We start from the raw sequence: 16,531 nt of genomic DNA on the forward strand, positions 1-16,531 counted from the left end.
TACAATCAGTGGTGAAGCTAGAGCAAATTAGAGAGGGTTACACTTAGCTTGTGGGTGCATATACATGCGTTTTAGGGGATGCATATATGGTAAAATTTTGATTAAATCTACTGTTTTGCAATTTTTGAGGGGTGCATTTACACCCCCTGCTTACAACACAGCTTCGCCCCTGGATACAATCAGGGAGTAAAAATCAATGTACTCTCTGCCCCACCCCCATCTCGCTGTTGTTTCGTCTCAAAATTCTGTACCATCCATGGAGAGGAGCCCAGGCCTGTGAATGAACTGTCCATCCATGATCCATCCATGAAGAGTAGGCAAGCTATCCTGCATTGTATATACGTACCATATAACCATCATCAATAAAAAGGAAAAAGTTCTATTGCATGAGTCTAAATTCGCCTCCCCCAATCGGAAACTTGATTTTTAGACTCCCCTAATTCAAATTGTTCGATTTGCCTCTTTGAGTGATTTTGAGTGATGTGTAGCCACATCAATCGTCCTATGTGGCACCATGTTAGCAATGAGGGAGCTAAATCAGATTTTCAAAATAGTTAACGGAGGTCAATTAGACTTTATAAAAATTATATAAATATTTTTTCTTTTAAAAAGGTATTTTCTAGAATAAATATGTATTTAAAAATACTAAATATGATTCAATATTATAAAATTCAACAAAATTCGTTTAGACTAAGAAAAACATGAAACTAGTTTCATAGTTTTCCAAAAAATCATGCTCTACATTAAGATTTGACGCGATGTAGGACATCTGATGTGACGCGACATCAGCAAAAAGCGCTTTCAAAATCAATGAGAGAGGTATTTAGACAGGTTCAAGAGTTGTAGATATCTATGACTTTTTTGGAAGGAGCTATCTACAAATTTGTTTTTTTACATACAAATTTGGTTTTTTGAAAGAGGCAAATTAGACTCGCGTTTCATGGAAAAAGTCCACTTTACCTCCCTAAACTATCCTTGAAGTTTAGTTTTTCTTCGTAAACTCGAAAACCAAGTAAACCAACTCCCTCAACTTTTAAAACCCCCGATTATAAGTGTTTTTCAAAGGTGGTTTTGTCTTTTTATTTTTTTATTTATTTTGATGGAATATTTGAAAAATTATAATAAATCACAAAAAAAATTATAAAAAAATCTAGTTTTGTTGGACTCCACATGAGTAGATATACATAGTGAACATATGAAATGGTATGATTTAGTATAAAGTTTTTGTTATAGCTTTAGATCTATGCTTTTCTATAATTATTCTATAGCTGCAGTTTCCGTGATCAATTTTTATGGTGGTCTAATTATCGTATGCTTTAACTATAGTAAAAATTTCATACTAATTTATATTTTTACACACTTTTAACTATTTAAAACTATTTAATGAGGAAAAATCATAAATGCAAAATCTAGTTTTATCGGATAACTTTTTTTATAATGGGATAGCTATTATATGATCGAAATGTAGTAAATTTTTCATGCTCATTGGATAATGTGTTATAGAATTTTATAGGTTTTTGCTCATTAAATAGTTTTAAAAGACAAAACCTTTGAAAACCACCTATAATTAGGTCATGGAGGCAAAATGAATGGTCTCAAAAGTTGAAGGAGGTAGTTTACCCATTTTTGAAGTTCAGATAGGAAGATTTTGAAGATTATTCAGGAGGTAAAATAAAATGGACTTTTTCCTTCCATTAAAATCTTCACCAGTTGTGCGGAAAGCCCACAGGCAAATGTTCCAATTGGGCCATATCCTTAAGTGGGCCAAGACTGAGAACAGGTTGCTCGACCTTCTGCAGTCTGCACAGCGGGGGACTCGGCCCATCCACACTACGCCATCGCCTCGTAAGCGAAACGGACGGCGGAGATCGGCTGGCCGCAGATAGCGAGGGGACACGCCGACCCGTGATTTTTTCCAGATCAGATCCGACAGCTCGCCTTCCCGTCTTTCCCTCTCCCCCACACCCACCCGGGCCGGTCGTCGTCGTCGCGGCGTGAGCGAGCGAGCGAGCGAGCGGGGAAAACCCAAAACCCTAGCGCCCACCGCCCCGTCGCCCCGTCGCCGGCGGCCGCCAGAGTAGAGAGATGGCGGTGGACGAGGTGAATTCGGTCTACGTCGGCGGCCTTCCCTACGAGGCCAACGAGGAGATGCTTCGCGACGCCTTCGGGTACTACGGCACCATCGTCTCCGTCAAGGTCTGCGCCCCCCCCCCCCCCCCCCCCCCTCTACTCTCCGTTTAGTCAGCTCCCGCGTTTGCTCTGGAGAAAGTTTGACGGGCGCTGCTGGTTTGATTCGATTCAGTGAGGCTGTGCTGCGGCCGGTGATTCTTTTTTTTTTTGAAATATGGCGGAAAAGCGGGTTGATTTTATTACGTGGGTTTTTTTTTTGGTGAAGTTTTTCTTGGGCAAAAGGTTCTTCTCCTTTTTTAGGATCTTAGTGAGGATCTCGGGAGTGTTTGTCTTTAAAAAACAACAAACAACATGAGAACACGAACGAAAGATGGGAGGTGGTGTCCGCCCATGGCCAGTTTCTGATGGCTAAACTATTTTAAAGCCAAGATGAATTGGCAGGTAGAATTGTTCTGAGTTGAGCTCAGATTTTTAGCTCATCTGGTTGCTGTATTTGCATGGTAGATGTTTGGTTTTCTTTTGGATGCCGAGGGCATTATGGTTTATATGTCTCGAACATCTTACTTTTCTTCAACTGAGAGGAGTGTGAAGATGACGGCATCATCATTTGCAAATGTGATATGTGGAACATATAGCAGTCAATGCTTCCTAGTGCTGTAACCCACTGTTTTGAGTCTGAGAGATTTGTTTCCTGATTAATCTGTGCATTCTAGGTGATTAATGATCATTCTGTCAAAGGCAAGTGTTATGGTTTTGTTACTTTCACTCACCCCAGAGCTGCTGAGCAAGCAATTGCAGGCATGGATGGCAAGGTATGCAGTGTGCTTTTTTTTTTGTGAACTTGGCACCTTTTCTTTATCTTGTGTTTAACACGTCTTTTTACAGAAATTAGGCAATCGTATTGTTCGAGTAAATGAAGTGCGTACAAGAGGTCCCCGAGATTTTGGTCGAGATGGTTTCAGACGAGATCCAAGAAGGTATGGTAGAGATCCATACTGGGACAGAAGGGATAGGGAACGGAGCTATGATCGTGAAAGGGATCCCTACCATGACAGGGATAGTGATAGATCCCGTGAGCATGATAGAGAAAGAGATTATGAGCATGGTGGCTTTAATCGAGAAATTGACTATCCCATGGATCGAGATCATGAAGTAGACGAGAGACGTCCTAGAGAACATGATCGTGCAGCTGAAATGCATAATATGGATTCAGATAATGACAAAGATAGGGAGCATGGAACAAGAAAAAGGTTCAGGTGACATGTTGATTTTGTTTTTCATAGTGGAGTTATGTTGATATTGCTAACCATGGTAGCTATTTTTAATATTTGAATGAAAACGACTTGTGTTTGATATATTGATATGTATATTTTAGGTATTTGTGGAGTGCTTAATTGATGTTCTTGGGCCATTTGAAATTAGTTTTCTAGAGCATCTCTTAGTCCTTAACTTGGGAGTGGCATTTCAAGATCTTGGAACGTACTAGGGAAATTTGATTATAGACATGTTGTATTATACTCCCTCCATTCCAAATCGTAAGACATGTACATCTAAGTGCATAGTAAAAGCAATGTATCTAGAAAAGCCAAAACATCTTACAATTTGGAACGGAGGGAGTAGATATATAAGAAAAGGGCCATATTCACCTTAGAGAAGTTTGAACAGCAATTTTTTGTGATATTTATATGTTTCCCTGCATTACTCTCTCTATCCACTCAATTATTTTTAAAGTTAATATAGTGAATACTAGCTGAACAATTAGAATGATGAGCAGGTTTGATGGTTTGTTTGCCCTAATGTGTAAAAATTATTTTATGCTGACTAGTGACCTTGCACGCATAAACTATACTGGGTACATTATTTTTTTTTATAAGGAACTGGGTACATTATTGGAGACCATGTTTGGTTACCCTTACTGTGAAATTTACACCATTGTTTTGTTTTGTGTTAAGTCCAGATTTTAATGTACTGACTACTGTCTATTTATAAAGAAAGGTTGTACCACTACGGGAAATATTTCATGGATTCATGGATCAACTATAATCCTTAGAAAAAAACAAGGCATTTACTTTCCTAATGTTCTCTATGCAGCCGCCCGAAAGGTCGTGATAGCAGAGATTTATCGAGTTCCAGTGATGATCTTCAAAATGATGTAAGTGCATCTTCAAAAAAACCTAGGCATTTACATTCCTGACTCTTTATATCAACTCTTTTTTGTTTTCGTAAAATTTTCATTTCTCTCTTTTTTGTATATCAGGGAAAGCACCAGTTGGATAAAACTATTCAGATGCGTGAGGACCTTGAAAATGAGGCATGCCATTTCCTTAAAGACCTTGTTCTGTATTAGTTTGATCTGGAAACCATAAAATCAGCTCACACTATCTCAGAGTTGGTCTAAAATCATGATGGATTTATTTCTTTGCCAGACTCCATTTAAATTAACTTGCCTATAGTGCTTTCGGAATATAAAGATGAAAACATGTTAAATGCAAATGTGAAAGTAAGCAAAGTTCTCCAGGCTTAATGGATGTAGATTTATGGATATTGGTGACCTGCAGAATTGGATCATGAACTCAATTGCATTTGCGAGGTACATAAAAGGATAAATGCCTATTGAATTTGTAGTCCCATTTAGGATTTATCTTTTGCTTGACTTGTACAGAAATTTTCATATTTAGCTCAGTTTTATTTTGTACACTGACATGCTTGGATACCTCAGATGACAGTCATGCATTGATCACTGAATGCACAGGCCTTGTTTACTTTGAAAAGCTTCACAATTAGTTGTCTATTGGATTACAATATATAGTATTATCTTTTCAGCTGAAGTTATATAGTACACAGGACGCACGATCCATGAACCATGATAGACTGATAGTATACTCAGCTACTTTTTAGAATTTAGATAATAGGCATGAGTACTTCTGTTCATGATTTAACTGTTTCTTGCATTTTATATTATGAACTTTGCAGGTTAACCAGATTAAGGATAAAATATCTGGAAAAGAACAGCACATTGCAGATTTGCAGAAGAAAGCTCAGGTGCTCTGTCATGATTTTCAAAGGATTCTGCTGTCATCATTTGCCCCATTCATATATGAGATAGCCACTGTTTGGCCATCTCTTAGATCTCATTTGGGTTGAGTTCTGATGATAAGTCATAAAAAAAAACATTTTTCGTGTCAAACTGCAGAAATTAGAGGATGAACTGGATGCCGCGCGGAAAGTCTCTTCAGAACGACAATTAGCTGTTACAGACGTATGTGCTCTTCACTTGTTGGCTGCTTATTTATCCAAGATGCAATTGGTAGTCCTGCAATGGCTTTTCTGATGAAAACATTATGTATGCAGCTGTACAAACATTTTCTTCAACTTCAAGACTACAACGATAGGGTCAAAACGGCTGAACAGAGGCTGCAGGTATTTTCTCATCATTTGTTTCTTTCATAACTCTTGAGTTCCGTGGTCAACAATTATCCTGTTGTTTAGGTTTGCTTGTGTTGGCAAGTTGAGGAAGGTGTGCTGACTCTTTCTGTTTTGATTCTACTAGTCTCTTGTTGATGCTGCCATGGTCGAGCTTGACATAGCCGAAGATGCTACTACCAGAGATGGCTCAATGTATGAGAATGGGGTGGTCTGAACACCCAAAAGGGCTGCCAGCTGTCATGGGTTGTGAGGCTACTAATTTGTTAGACTTGTAGTTTGGATTTGCCATGTAATGAGAACTGTACTGTAACTAGAAACAGAAAATGTTATGTAAGGGGCCAGAAAATGAGTGGCTGCACATTTTTCTATTTCTTTCCAAGTTGAATTTATTAGCCGTCCTGACTATTGCTATACGGTGTGATGTGACCGTGATATGTCAGCTGTTCTGTTGAGCAAGGTTGTGTTCATATTTGCCTGTGTTGATGCCTGAGCTTGACACCGTCATCTGGTAATAGTTGCCTAAAGTTTGTTGCCGAGCCTGACGAGAGTAGCAGCAAATTGCAGTCAAAAGAGTACACAACCTTTTGTTTTGCTGGAAGTAAGTTTCGTTTTGCTAAAAAGGCTTAAGGTAAGGTACTGCGACTAAGGATGAAAACGGGTTTCGTTTTGCTAAAAAGGCTTAAGGTAAGGTACTGTGACTAAGGATGAAAACGGTCGGAAACGTCGAAAAACTCCTAAATTATTTTCTACTTTTACATTTGAAATACAAAAACGAAAACGGTAAAGTCGGACACGAAAACGAACACGAACTTACGAAATATCAAGAATTGCAAAAACGAACCAATTCGATCGGATTTATGTCGAACACGGTCGATATACGAAAACTCAATACGAAAACCGATATATAGTACCAAGTGCATGACTAAAAGTATATATAGGATCAAGTTCAAGTGCATATAATAATTAAAAAGTGCATGCTTCTTAGTCTTAGGTGTTTAATACAATAGGCCACACATAAATACAAGTCTAGAATAAACAATTAATAGCTAACATGAACACAACTAGCCACTAGTAGAAAGAACGCAGATGCATGGTGAGTAGTTTGTAATTGGGCTGTGTGACTCTACAGTTGACTAAATTCGGTTTAAACCAAATTTTGAATTCGAAATATTTCATATTAAAAGTAGAAAAGTAGAAAACGGTCGAAAAATGTCAAAACCGTTTTCTACTTTTATATTTGAAATACGAAACATCTAAAATACGAAAGCGAAAACGATAAAGTCGGATAAAAAAATACGAATTCGATCGGATCAAATATAGAAAGTGGTTCGGTTCGATTCGAGATATTCCGTTTTCATCGACTAAGCGCTCGCCGCTAGGCCACTTGTATCCCGGCCAGCCGCCGCAACTCAGCAAGGCCACCGTCACGCGGGGCTCACCGGCCGAGCGAGTTGGGTCACCGGCCTCGGGCCGTCAAATACGGCCACGTCACGGTCATCAGCATCCGCACGAGGACCCCCTTCCGCTCTAGTATCTCTGACTCTAAGTACTTATTGTCGTCTAATATACATAGCATAAATTTAACTCAATGTATAAAAAATATGTAATATTTATATCTCTAAATAAGTTTATTAATTTAAATATCTTTCCAAGCTGCTCTGAGCTGTATCCAACTGCTGAGACCTCAGGGAGAAAGAGAAAGAGAGAGAGGCCTTGTTTAGTTGAGAAGGCGAAAAGTTTTTAGATATTGTAGCACTTTCGTTTTTGTTTGTCCATCATTATTCAATCATGGATTAACTAGACTTAAAAATTCATCTCACAAATTACAGATAAATTGTATAATTAGTTATTTTTTTATCTATATATTATATTCTATATATGTATAACAAGATTTGATATAACGAGAAATTTTAAGAAGTTTTTAGGTTCTAGGGTAAACTAAACAATGCCAGAGGAGAGGTCGAGAGGAGACTCCAAAGTCTACTAGAAACAGAGCAGAGCAGGCCATCTCTGACTTGTAGCTGCCGACTGCCAAATTGTTTGGTTTTTCTACGGGCGCCGTCGCCGTCGACGTCAACGGCCAACGGCGCAGGCCCATCTTGACCGCTTCTCACTCAGAACCCCCTCCTGACGCATTGCGCCACTCACTGTTGTGGCGTGGTCTGTGCTGTCTTGACTTAATTGACCCGCGAGGGAAGGATAACTATTAATTAAGGCCTTGTACTGATTTTTTAACACCTATCACATCAAATATTTAGACATATACATCAAGTATTAAATACGAACTATCTACAAAATTAAAAATATAAAATAATTTACGAGACTATCTTTCGAACCTAATTAGTTCATGATTGAATATTAATTGCTAAATAAAATAAAAATATTATAATACCTGCTAAACTTTAGCACCTTCAACCAAACACGCTCTGATTAACACGGGTGGCTAACGTTGGTTACTCTACCCACTTATCCTGGACGTGACGGCAATTGGGAAAGGCGACGATTTTTATTTATTTTTGGTGTGCAAGACAACTGTTCGTCCCGACCGGTGAAGGAAGCAATGAACGAATGCACGGCAAGTACGCCCGGTCGTCCAGGACACGAGAGACCTCATCAGATCAGCGACAGCGAACTGTTCGGGCCCGGTCAAGCCGCGCACAGCGGAGCCCGTTCAAACTTTCAAACGGTCAAACTATTTACGCTGCACTCGCCAATACGAAAGCAGTAGGAAACTGCTAATAGATTCTAACGGCCGAATTTCCCGCGAATCAAGTGAGCGACGTGCCCGCCACCTAAGGAAAGAGAATAATCAACAAACTGCTTAAGAGCCTTAAGCTACAAGATCAAAAGAATCCCCTGGCGCTGCTTGCCTAGGCAGCTACACTCAGCTCGGCCTGTTTGGAACAAAGAAATAAAAAAAAATACAGAGACCGAAGAAAATAGAAGAATAGCAAAAAGAATGAAAATGTAAAAACAGATAATTTTATAGAAACAGGTGTTTGAAACAGATGAACATTTAACTGCTATAGGAATTTTAGAGTTAGCTGGAAACTCAATGCTTTAAATTAAAATTAACAGTAAATACTTTTCCTTTTTAGAAATCTGGTATGTATATATCAAATAAAGCATGGAAGAGGGGCCCCCACAAGTACATTGAAAAAATAAATTATAGGAACTGCATGTCCTCTGTTTTTCCTACGTTCTTCCTGCCAAACAGGGTAAAATAAGAGCCCTGCCAAATGTCCACGGTGGCAAATAATAATGCAGAGGCGTTGAACACTTACGCACTAATTCACCTTCCTCTCGACGAGCATTAGCGCGCGCAGGTATTTATACCACATCGCCACTTCCTCGTTCCTCAGACACTAACACCTCTCTCTCCCTTCCTCTTCCTCTTCCTCTTCATCGTCTTCTTCACGGAGATCGGCAAGCTACAAGAGTACTCCAGCTACAGTAGAAAGACAAAGAACAGAGTCAAGCACTCAAGCTCGAGCAGGGAGAAGAACTGGAGAAGTGAACGGGAAAGACAAAGAACGGAGGGGGTTTGACATCAGTCGAGGATGGATTTAGTGCGGATGGGGAGCATCGCCAGCGGGAGCATGCGGCGGACGGCGTCGTCGTGGCGGGGGTCCGGGCGGAGCGACGCCTTCGGCCGGTCCGTGCGGGAGGAGGACGACGAGGAGGCGCTGCGATGGGCGGCCATCGAGAAGCTGCCCACCTACGACCGCATGCGCAAGGGCATCCTCACGGGCGCCGGCGCCGGCGGCGGTATCGAGGAGGTGGACATCCAGGGGCTCGGCATGCAGGAGCGCCAGAACCTCATCGAGCGCCTCGTGCGCACCGCCGAGGAGGACAACGAGCGCTTCCTGCTCAAGCTCCGCGACCGCATGGAGCGGTGAGCACTCGCCCACTACTCTTGCTTTGCTTCAGTTGTCCTTGGACTGGAAACAAAAAAAAATTCAGATTTCAGATGGACTTCACTTGGGAAATGATCTGCACAAGCATCAGGAATCATTTCATTGTGCAGCAAATCATGGAGAAGCATCTCGTGCTATGTATTCAGTAACTTATTCATGACTTCTTCTTTTTTGTTTTTTCAGAGTTGGGATCGACAATCCGACGATAGAAGTGCGGTTTGAGAACCTGAACATCGACGCCGAGGCCTACGTCGGCAACCGAGGTGTCCCGACGATGACCAACTTCTTCTCCAACAAAGTCATGGTATGCATCTCATCTGCAGAAAGGCACCTTGATGCTTCCTACTTCCTAGCCATGGAAAAAGAAAAAACTTGTCAAGTTCCTTCAGCTACTAATTCTTGTGAGATGTTCTTCTCACAGGATGCACTAAGCGCTATGCACATCGTTTCGAGTGGGAAGAGACCTATCTCTATCCTTCACGATATCAGTGGAATCATAAGACCGGGCAGAATGTCTTTGCTGCTTGGCCCTCCTGGCTCCGGGAAAACAAGTCTGCTTCTGGCTTTGGCAGGAAAACTTGACTCAGCTCTGAAGGTACCACACCTTGCAATACTTTCTTGATTGTCAACCTCTTTTTCTTAAAAGAGATTGATTGTCGACTTCTAAATCCTAGGCCAAGAAAAAGTATGTATTTGGGAGAAAGATAGCTGTAATTTGTACAAAAATGAATGAACTTGCAATGAAATTTTCAGGTGTCAGGAAGAGTAACCTACAATGGTCATGACATGGATGAATTTGTCCCTCAGAGGACATCGGCATACATCGGGCAGCATGATGTTCACGTCGGCGAAATGACAGTTCGGGAAACACTTGCCTTCTCTGCAAGATGTCAAGGAGTTGGAACACGTTATGGTACATAACATTGACATTGAAAAGGAACAAACAAAATTATTCACCTTTGGTAAAGAGAACCTGATGGTGTTTTCAATTACAGACATGCTTACTGAACTTTCAAGAAGGGAGAAAGAAGCCAACATTAAGCCAGATCCTGATATCGATGTTTACATGAAGGTAAAGTTCATTTAATTCAAATCAAACCCTGTATTTACGTTGGAAGTAACAAAGGTTACTCAACGTTATTGTGTGCCTCTATGCAAACAGGCTATCTCCGTGGAAGGACAGGAGAGTGTGGTCACAGATTACATCCTCAAGGTCAGTAAAAATATACTGCACAAAAATAGAAAATAGGAGAAATGGGTATGCCCCTAACAGTACCTGTACTTCTTTTGCAGATTCTGGGTCTGGAGATCTGTGCAGATACAATGGTTGGAGACTCTATGATCAGAGGTATCTCAGGAGGACAAAAGAAGCGTGTTACAACCGGTATGTGCAATATGCAGTTAAATTAAAACTTGTGCATCAAGCCCTTCGGCCCTGATCGAAAAATCTGACTCAATGTCTTGTTGAATTTTCACAGGTGAGATGCTTGTTGGTCCAGCTAAGGCGCTATTCATGGATGAAATCTCCACCGGTCTGGACAGCTCCACAACATATCAGATCGTCAACTCTCTAAGGCAGTCGGTCCACATCCTTGGTGGAACTGCACTTATTGCATTGCTTCAGCCTGCGCCTGAAACATACGAGCTCTTCGATGACATTGTCCTCCTCTCTGAGGGCCAAATTGTATACCAGGGTCCTCGGGAGAATGTCCTTGAATTCTTTGAGGCCATGGGCTTCAAATGTCCTGAGAGAAAAGGTGTTGCAGACTTCTTGCAAGAAGTGAGTGATCCTGAAGAATCCTATTTACTGCACGTTCAAACTTGGAGCCCAATTTGACATTGCTCTCTGTGATCACAGGTTACATCTAGGAAGGATCAGCACCAGTACTGGTGCAGAAGAGACGAGCGATACAGATACATCTCAGTTAATGACTTTTCAGAGGCATTCAAAGCATTCCACGTTGGGCGTAAGCTGGGATCAGAGCTCATGGAGCCCTTCGATCGCACCAGGAACCATCCTGCAGCTCTCACAACGTCAAAGTATGGTATCAGCAAGATGGAGCTTCTCAGAGCATGCTTCTCTAGGGAGTGGCTACTGATGAAGAGGAACTCATTTGTTTATATCTTCAAAGTAGTCCAGGTATTCATCCTGCTTCCAGAAATCTTCTCAACTTCCAAATTCAGATAGTAAATTCTGATGAATGTTCCATATTTGCACCAGCTCATAATTCTTGGAACCATTGCAATGACGGTCTTCCTGCGCACGACAATGCATCGACGTAGTGTCGAAGATGGTGTGATATTTCTGGGCGCCATGTTCCTTGGACTAGTCACACATTTGTTCAATGGTTTTGCTGAACTCGCCATGAGTATTGCAAAGCTGCCGATATTCTATAAGCAGAGGGACCTCCTCTTCTATCCATCATGGGCATATGCACTGCCTACATGGTTGCTAAAGATACCAATATCATTCTTGGAATGCGCTGTGTGGATTGGCATGACTTACTATGTCATTGGCTTTGATCCAAACATCGAAAGGTTCTTTCGCCATTACCTGCTGCTCGTACTAATCAGCCAGATGGCATCTGGACTTTTCCGGCTTCTTGCTGCACTAGGAAGAGAAATGGTTGTCGCAGACACATTTGGGTCATTCGCGCAGCTTGTTCTTCTGATTCTTGGTGGCTTCTTGATAGCAAGAGGTAAGACAAGTCTTCATTCACCCATTGCTTTGATAGTTCCAGGAGCATGTAATTGAGTTTTCTTCTTCAGATAACATCAAGAAATATTGGATCTGGGGCTATTGGTCCTCCCCTCTGATGTATGCCCAGAATGCCATAGCAGTGAATGAGTTCCTTGGCCATAGCTGGCAGAAGGTAATGTAGTGACTTCTGAACCAATCTAAGATATGATCACTCTAAAGATCAGAGAGACAGCTGAGTTAACAAACAATGTCAATCTCTGTGCAGGTTGTCGATAGCACACAAAGCAACGACACACTCGGTGTTGAAATCCTAAAGGCCCGCGGCATCTTTGTCGATCCAAACTGGTATTGGATTGGTGTTGGTGCATTGCTTGGGTATATCATGCTCTTCAACGTACTCTTCGTTCTGTTCCTTGACTGGCTTGGCCGTGAGTACCCTCTTTTCTCAAAAGGATCAGTCCACACACTTGAAAACATCGCATTTGGGACTAACATAATTCTTGTAAACACAGCACTTGGACAAGGTCAGGCCGTTGTTTCTGAAGAGGAGCTGCGGGAGAAGCATGTAAACCGTACTGGTGAAAATGTTGAGTTGCTGCCTCTTGGAACAGCTTCCCAGAATTCGCCTTCAGATGGTCAGTCATAAGCAGATCTCCATGCAACATAAATCAGATAATACATGTCATTGTTCCATCATTGTAACAAGTCCATAAAAAATGCAGGAAGAGGAGAAATTGCTGGAGCTGAAACCAGGAAGAGAGGAATGGTACTTCCATTTATGCCGTTGTCCATCACCTTTGACAATGTCAAATACTCGGTGGACATGCCTCAGGTAAGCATAAATTAGAAGATCTGTCTTATCACAAAAACACAAACTGATAATACTAAATAGTAATTAATAATTGTATGACTCTTTGATAGGAAATGAAAGACAAAGGTATTACTGAAGACCGTCTACTGCTGCTGAAGGGTGTAAGTGGAGCCTTCAGACCAGGAGTCCTTACAGCACTGATGGGAGTCAGTGGAGCGGGTAAGACTACCCTGATGGATGTGTTGGCGGGAAGGAAAACTGGTGGTTACATTGAAGGAGATATTTCAATCTCTGGATACCCAAAGAAACAAGAGACCTTTGCTCGGATTGCTGGCTACTGTGAGCAAAATGATATCCATTCTCCACATGTCACTGTTTATGAATCCCTCCTGTACTCCGCATGGCTCCGGTTGCCCCATGAAGTGGATTCAGAAGCAAGAAAGGTAGGTCAAAATTGTCTTCATTCTGCTCGCTCTTAAGCAACACAGTAACATTTAGCAACCGATAGTGCTTGGCTAATCAGATCACTTCATGGGTGCAGATGTTTGTGGAAGAAGTCATGGAACTCGTGGAATTGACACCACTGAGGGGAGCATTGGTAGGACTGCCAGGAGTAAATGGTTTATCCACAGAACAGAGGAAGAGACTCACCATTGCTGTTGAGCTCGTGGCCAACCCATCCATCATATTCATGGATGAACCAACTTCAGGACTAGATGCAAGGGCAGCTGCAATCGTGATGAGGACAGTCCGAAATACGGTGGATACTGGAAGGACGGTTGCCTGCACAATCCACCAGCCTAGCATTGATATCTTTGAAGCTTTCGATGAGGTAAGTGGCAACAACCATAAAACAAGGTTCTTCCAATGGTATTTATTTAACTCTGGAAGTAACACCCATATGTCTTCTTGTACTCTGCAGCTATTTCTGATGAAACGGGGAGGGGAAGAAATATATGTTGGACCTTTGGGACGCAACTCATGCCATCTGATTGACTACTTTGAGGTGAGCTTCAGCACTCACCTATTGAACAAACACATTCAACTTCCAACTTATGGCAGCCACATAACATTGCTTCGTGCTTCAAATGCAGGGAATAGAAGGAGTAAAGAAAATCAAGGATGGTTACAACCCTGCAACATGGATGTTGGAAGTGACCACCTTAGCTCAAGAAGATATCCTTGGAATCAACTTTGCTGAAGTATACAGAAACTCTGACCTGTACCGGTATGTTCAATCAGATTAACCTCATAATGGTGTTTAGGCTTTATCTGTGCTGTGTTTCATGTCACTGATTGGAATGCATCATTGCAGGAGGAACAAAGCTTTGATTAGTGAACTAAGCACACCACCACCAGGGTCCAAGGACTTGTACTTCCCAACCCAGTATTCACAGTCCTTCCTTACACAATGCATGGCTTGCCTGTGGAAGCAGCACATGTCTTACTGGAGAAATCCATCATATACCGCGACTAGAATCTTCTTCACAACAGTTATTGCTCTCATCTTCGGAACCATCTTCTTAAACTTAGGAAAGAAAATGTAAGTACCTTTGCTTACAGCACTGACTGAGACCCGATATATGTTGGCATATTGTGACAAAGAAACTTACCTGTACTTTGTCTTTTATTTCAGTGGCACCAGGCAGGACCTGTTGTATGCTTTGGGATCCATGTATGCAGCAGTTCTTTTCATTGGAATTCAGAATGGTCAAACTGTGCAGCCAATTGTGGACGTTGAGCGAACAGTTTTCTACCGAGAAAAGGCAGCTGGCATGTACTCTGCTCTACCCTATGCTTTTGCACAGGTAATTGGTTGTAACTGAACATTTGGATAATAGGAAATAATTTGCTCTTTTCTTCCTTCAACCTAGAGCTGAGTTCTAACAATTTTTACCTTTGAATAGGTCCTTATTGAGATCCCACACATCTTCCTTCAGACAGTCGTGTATGGTCTCATTGTCTACAGCCTGATTGGCTTTGAATGGACAGCTGAGAAGTTCTTCTGGTATATGTTCTTCATGTTCTTCACCTTCATGTACTTCACGTTCTATGGGATGATGGCAGTCGCCATGACACCAAACAGTGACATTGCCGCTATAGTCTCAACTGCATTCTACGCAATATGGAACATCTTTGCCGGCTTCCTTATCCCCCGCCCGGTAAGTGTCCAAGAGTAACTCTTGTACTATGCTACACCTCAATTTTCTCTGTACTGTTGATGCTGAAGCATACATGGCTGGCTTGCAGAGGATACCAATATGGTGGAGATGGTACTCGTGGGCTTGCCCAGTGGCTTGGACACTATATGGACTTGTTGCCTCACAATTTGGAGACATCACAGACGTCAGGCTGGAAGATGATGAAATAGTGAAAGATTTCGTCAACAGATTCTTTGGATTCCAGCATGACAACTTGGGTTATGTAGCTACTGCTGTTGTTGGATTCACTGTTCTCTTTGCTTTCGTCTTTGCCTTCTCCATCAAAGTCTTCAACTTCCAGAGAAGATAAGAGAGGGTGCCATCTAAAAAAAATTTGTTGTTGCTTCAGCTAACTTTCAGTATATAGGCACTGCAGCAATGTAAAATGATGACCCGTGAGAGAGTATATATGTAGGCTTTGTTTCTTTCTAGGAAGTTAACATCATTTTTTGTTTTCCGACCAGTTTGGCCTGTACTGAACAGAAAGGGGCCTCTGTGTAAAATTGTATGTAGACTGTGCACAATTGAGTTCAATACTTCAATGTAAGATCTCCCATTAAATTTATACCTTTTGTCCAACTGAGACTTGCCTCAAGATTTAGTCCATTGCAGAATGAGAATAGCCTGAGTGAAAAAAAAAAAGCTTGTTCGCTTGAGCTTATCAGCCATTCAGCAGTGTTTTTCTCTCGCAACAAATCAGCCAAAAGTACTTTCGGTTCACAGAGATACTTGAGGAAGTCCATAAATATTAGGAACACAAATAAACTGAACATTCAGAAATTAGAAGCAGCATCCCTCTCACTGCTGACGGACAGCAACTCTACCACTAAGTGGCTAGGGATCCTAAATTGCGCGTAATCCGAACCCAATTCATATCCCGAATGAAGAAGATCATCAAATGACTTGTCGTAATTCCTATGCAGAACCCAGAAAGGTGCCCCGACCAGCAAAAGAGCCGAGGAAAGGCAGGTGCGAGTAGGAGTAAATCCCAAATCAACCTCTTTCCCATCGGCAGGCTTGGTAAAGGTGAGTAATGGATCACATTTTGCGGCGCAAAACTGCTCAATGGAATGATAAATCGCGAGACTATCACCTGCAGCCGTAGCTCCCATTGCTCGCGCCAGCCGCCGCAGGCCGCAGGCCGCAGCCCATGCCATACGCCAAGCACATGCAGGACAAAGACGGAACCGCAGGCTGGGTACGGAACAAGCCACCGTGGAGGCTCGTTACGCCGACGGCCGGAATGGTCCGCCACCGATGCGGGGGTTTGCGCGACTCTGGCGGGCGCGTGGGGTTTGGGTGGGTGAAATTTCGCTGAACCTGAAACAGATACCGATTTAATGGT

At 42.0% G+C, this 16,531-nt stretch overlaps 2 protein-coding genes and 2 long non-coding RNA genes across 5 annotated transcripts; 2 read left to right on the top strand and 2 right to left on the bottom strand.

The window, feature by feature from the left end:
- LOC110434697 (uncharacterized protein DDB_G0284459) lies at positions 1,879–6,023 on the top strand. 2 transcript variants are annotated; one of them, XM_021459369.1, is made up of 9 exons: positions 1,879–2,196; positions 2,844–2,942; positions 3,016–3,386; positions 4,222–4,282; positions 4,388–4,441; positions 5,104–5,172; positions 5,324–5,389; positions 5,482–5,550; positions 5,681–6,023. In XM_021459369.1, exons 1-9 carry the CDS (start codon positions 2,086–2,088, stop codon positions 5,768–5,770), a joined length of 990 nt encoding a protein of 329 aa, XP_021315044.1. In that variant the 5' UTR covers positions 1,879–2,085; the 3' UTR covers positions 5,771–6,023. The 2 variants fall into 2 exon arrangements, with proteins under 2 accessions (XP_021315044.1, XP_021315045.1); XM_021459370.1 differs by having other exon boundaries at positions 1,950–2,196; positions 3,016–3,380.
- LOC110434700 lies at positions 8,648–8,980 on the bottom strand. Its single transcript, XR_002452341.1, has 2 exons — positions 8,841–8,980; positions 8,648–8,762 (listed from the first exon to the last, which is right to left on the bottom strand). It is a non-coding gene; the product is annotated as an uncharacterized LOC110434700 (long non-coding RNA).
- On the top strand, positions 8,928–15,733 carry LOC8071666 (ABC transporter G family member 39). Its single transcript, XM_002451708.2, has 22 exons — positions 8,928–9,451; positions 9,657–9,777; positions 9,895–10,068; positions 10,227–10,386; positions 10,469–10,545; positions 10,636–10,686; positions 10,767–10,857; positions 10,952–11,253; positions 11,332–11,613; positions 11,695–12,172; positions 12,243–12,346; positions 12,440–12,602; positions 12,687–12,809; positions 12,897–13,006; positions 13,096–13,428; positions 13,527–13,817; positions 13,908–13,991; positions 14,080–14,213; positions 14,301–14,528; positions 14,622–14,793; positions 14,893–15,147; positions 15,236–15,733. The coding sequence occupies exons 1-22, from the start codon at positions 9,117–9,119 to the stop codon at positions 15,494–15,496; spliced, it is 4,329 nt and encodes a 1,442-aa protein (XP_002451753.1). The 5' UTR covers positions 8,928–9,116; the 3' UTR covers positions 15,497–15,733.
- LOC110434699 lies at positions 9,376–10,186 on the bottom strand. Its single transcript, XR_002452340.1, has 3 exons — positions 9,938–10,186; positions 9,700–9,822; positions 9,376–9,497 (listed from the first exon to the last, which is right to left on the bottom strand). It is a non-coding gene; the product is annotated as an uncharacterized LOC110434699 (long non-coding RNA).

Source organism: Sorghum bicolor, chromosome 4, assembly GCF_000003195.3.
Source record: "Sorghum bicolor cultivar BTx623 chromosome 4, Sorghum_bicolor_NCBIv3, whole genome shotgun sequence".
Lineage (NCBI taxonomy): Eukaryota > Viridiplantae > Streptophyta > Magnoliopsida > Poales > Poaceae > Sorghum > Sorghum bicolor.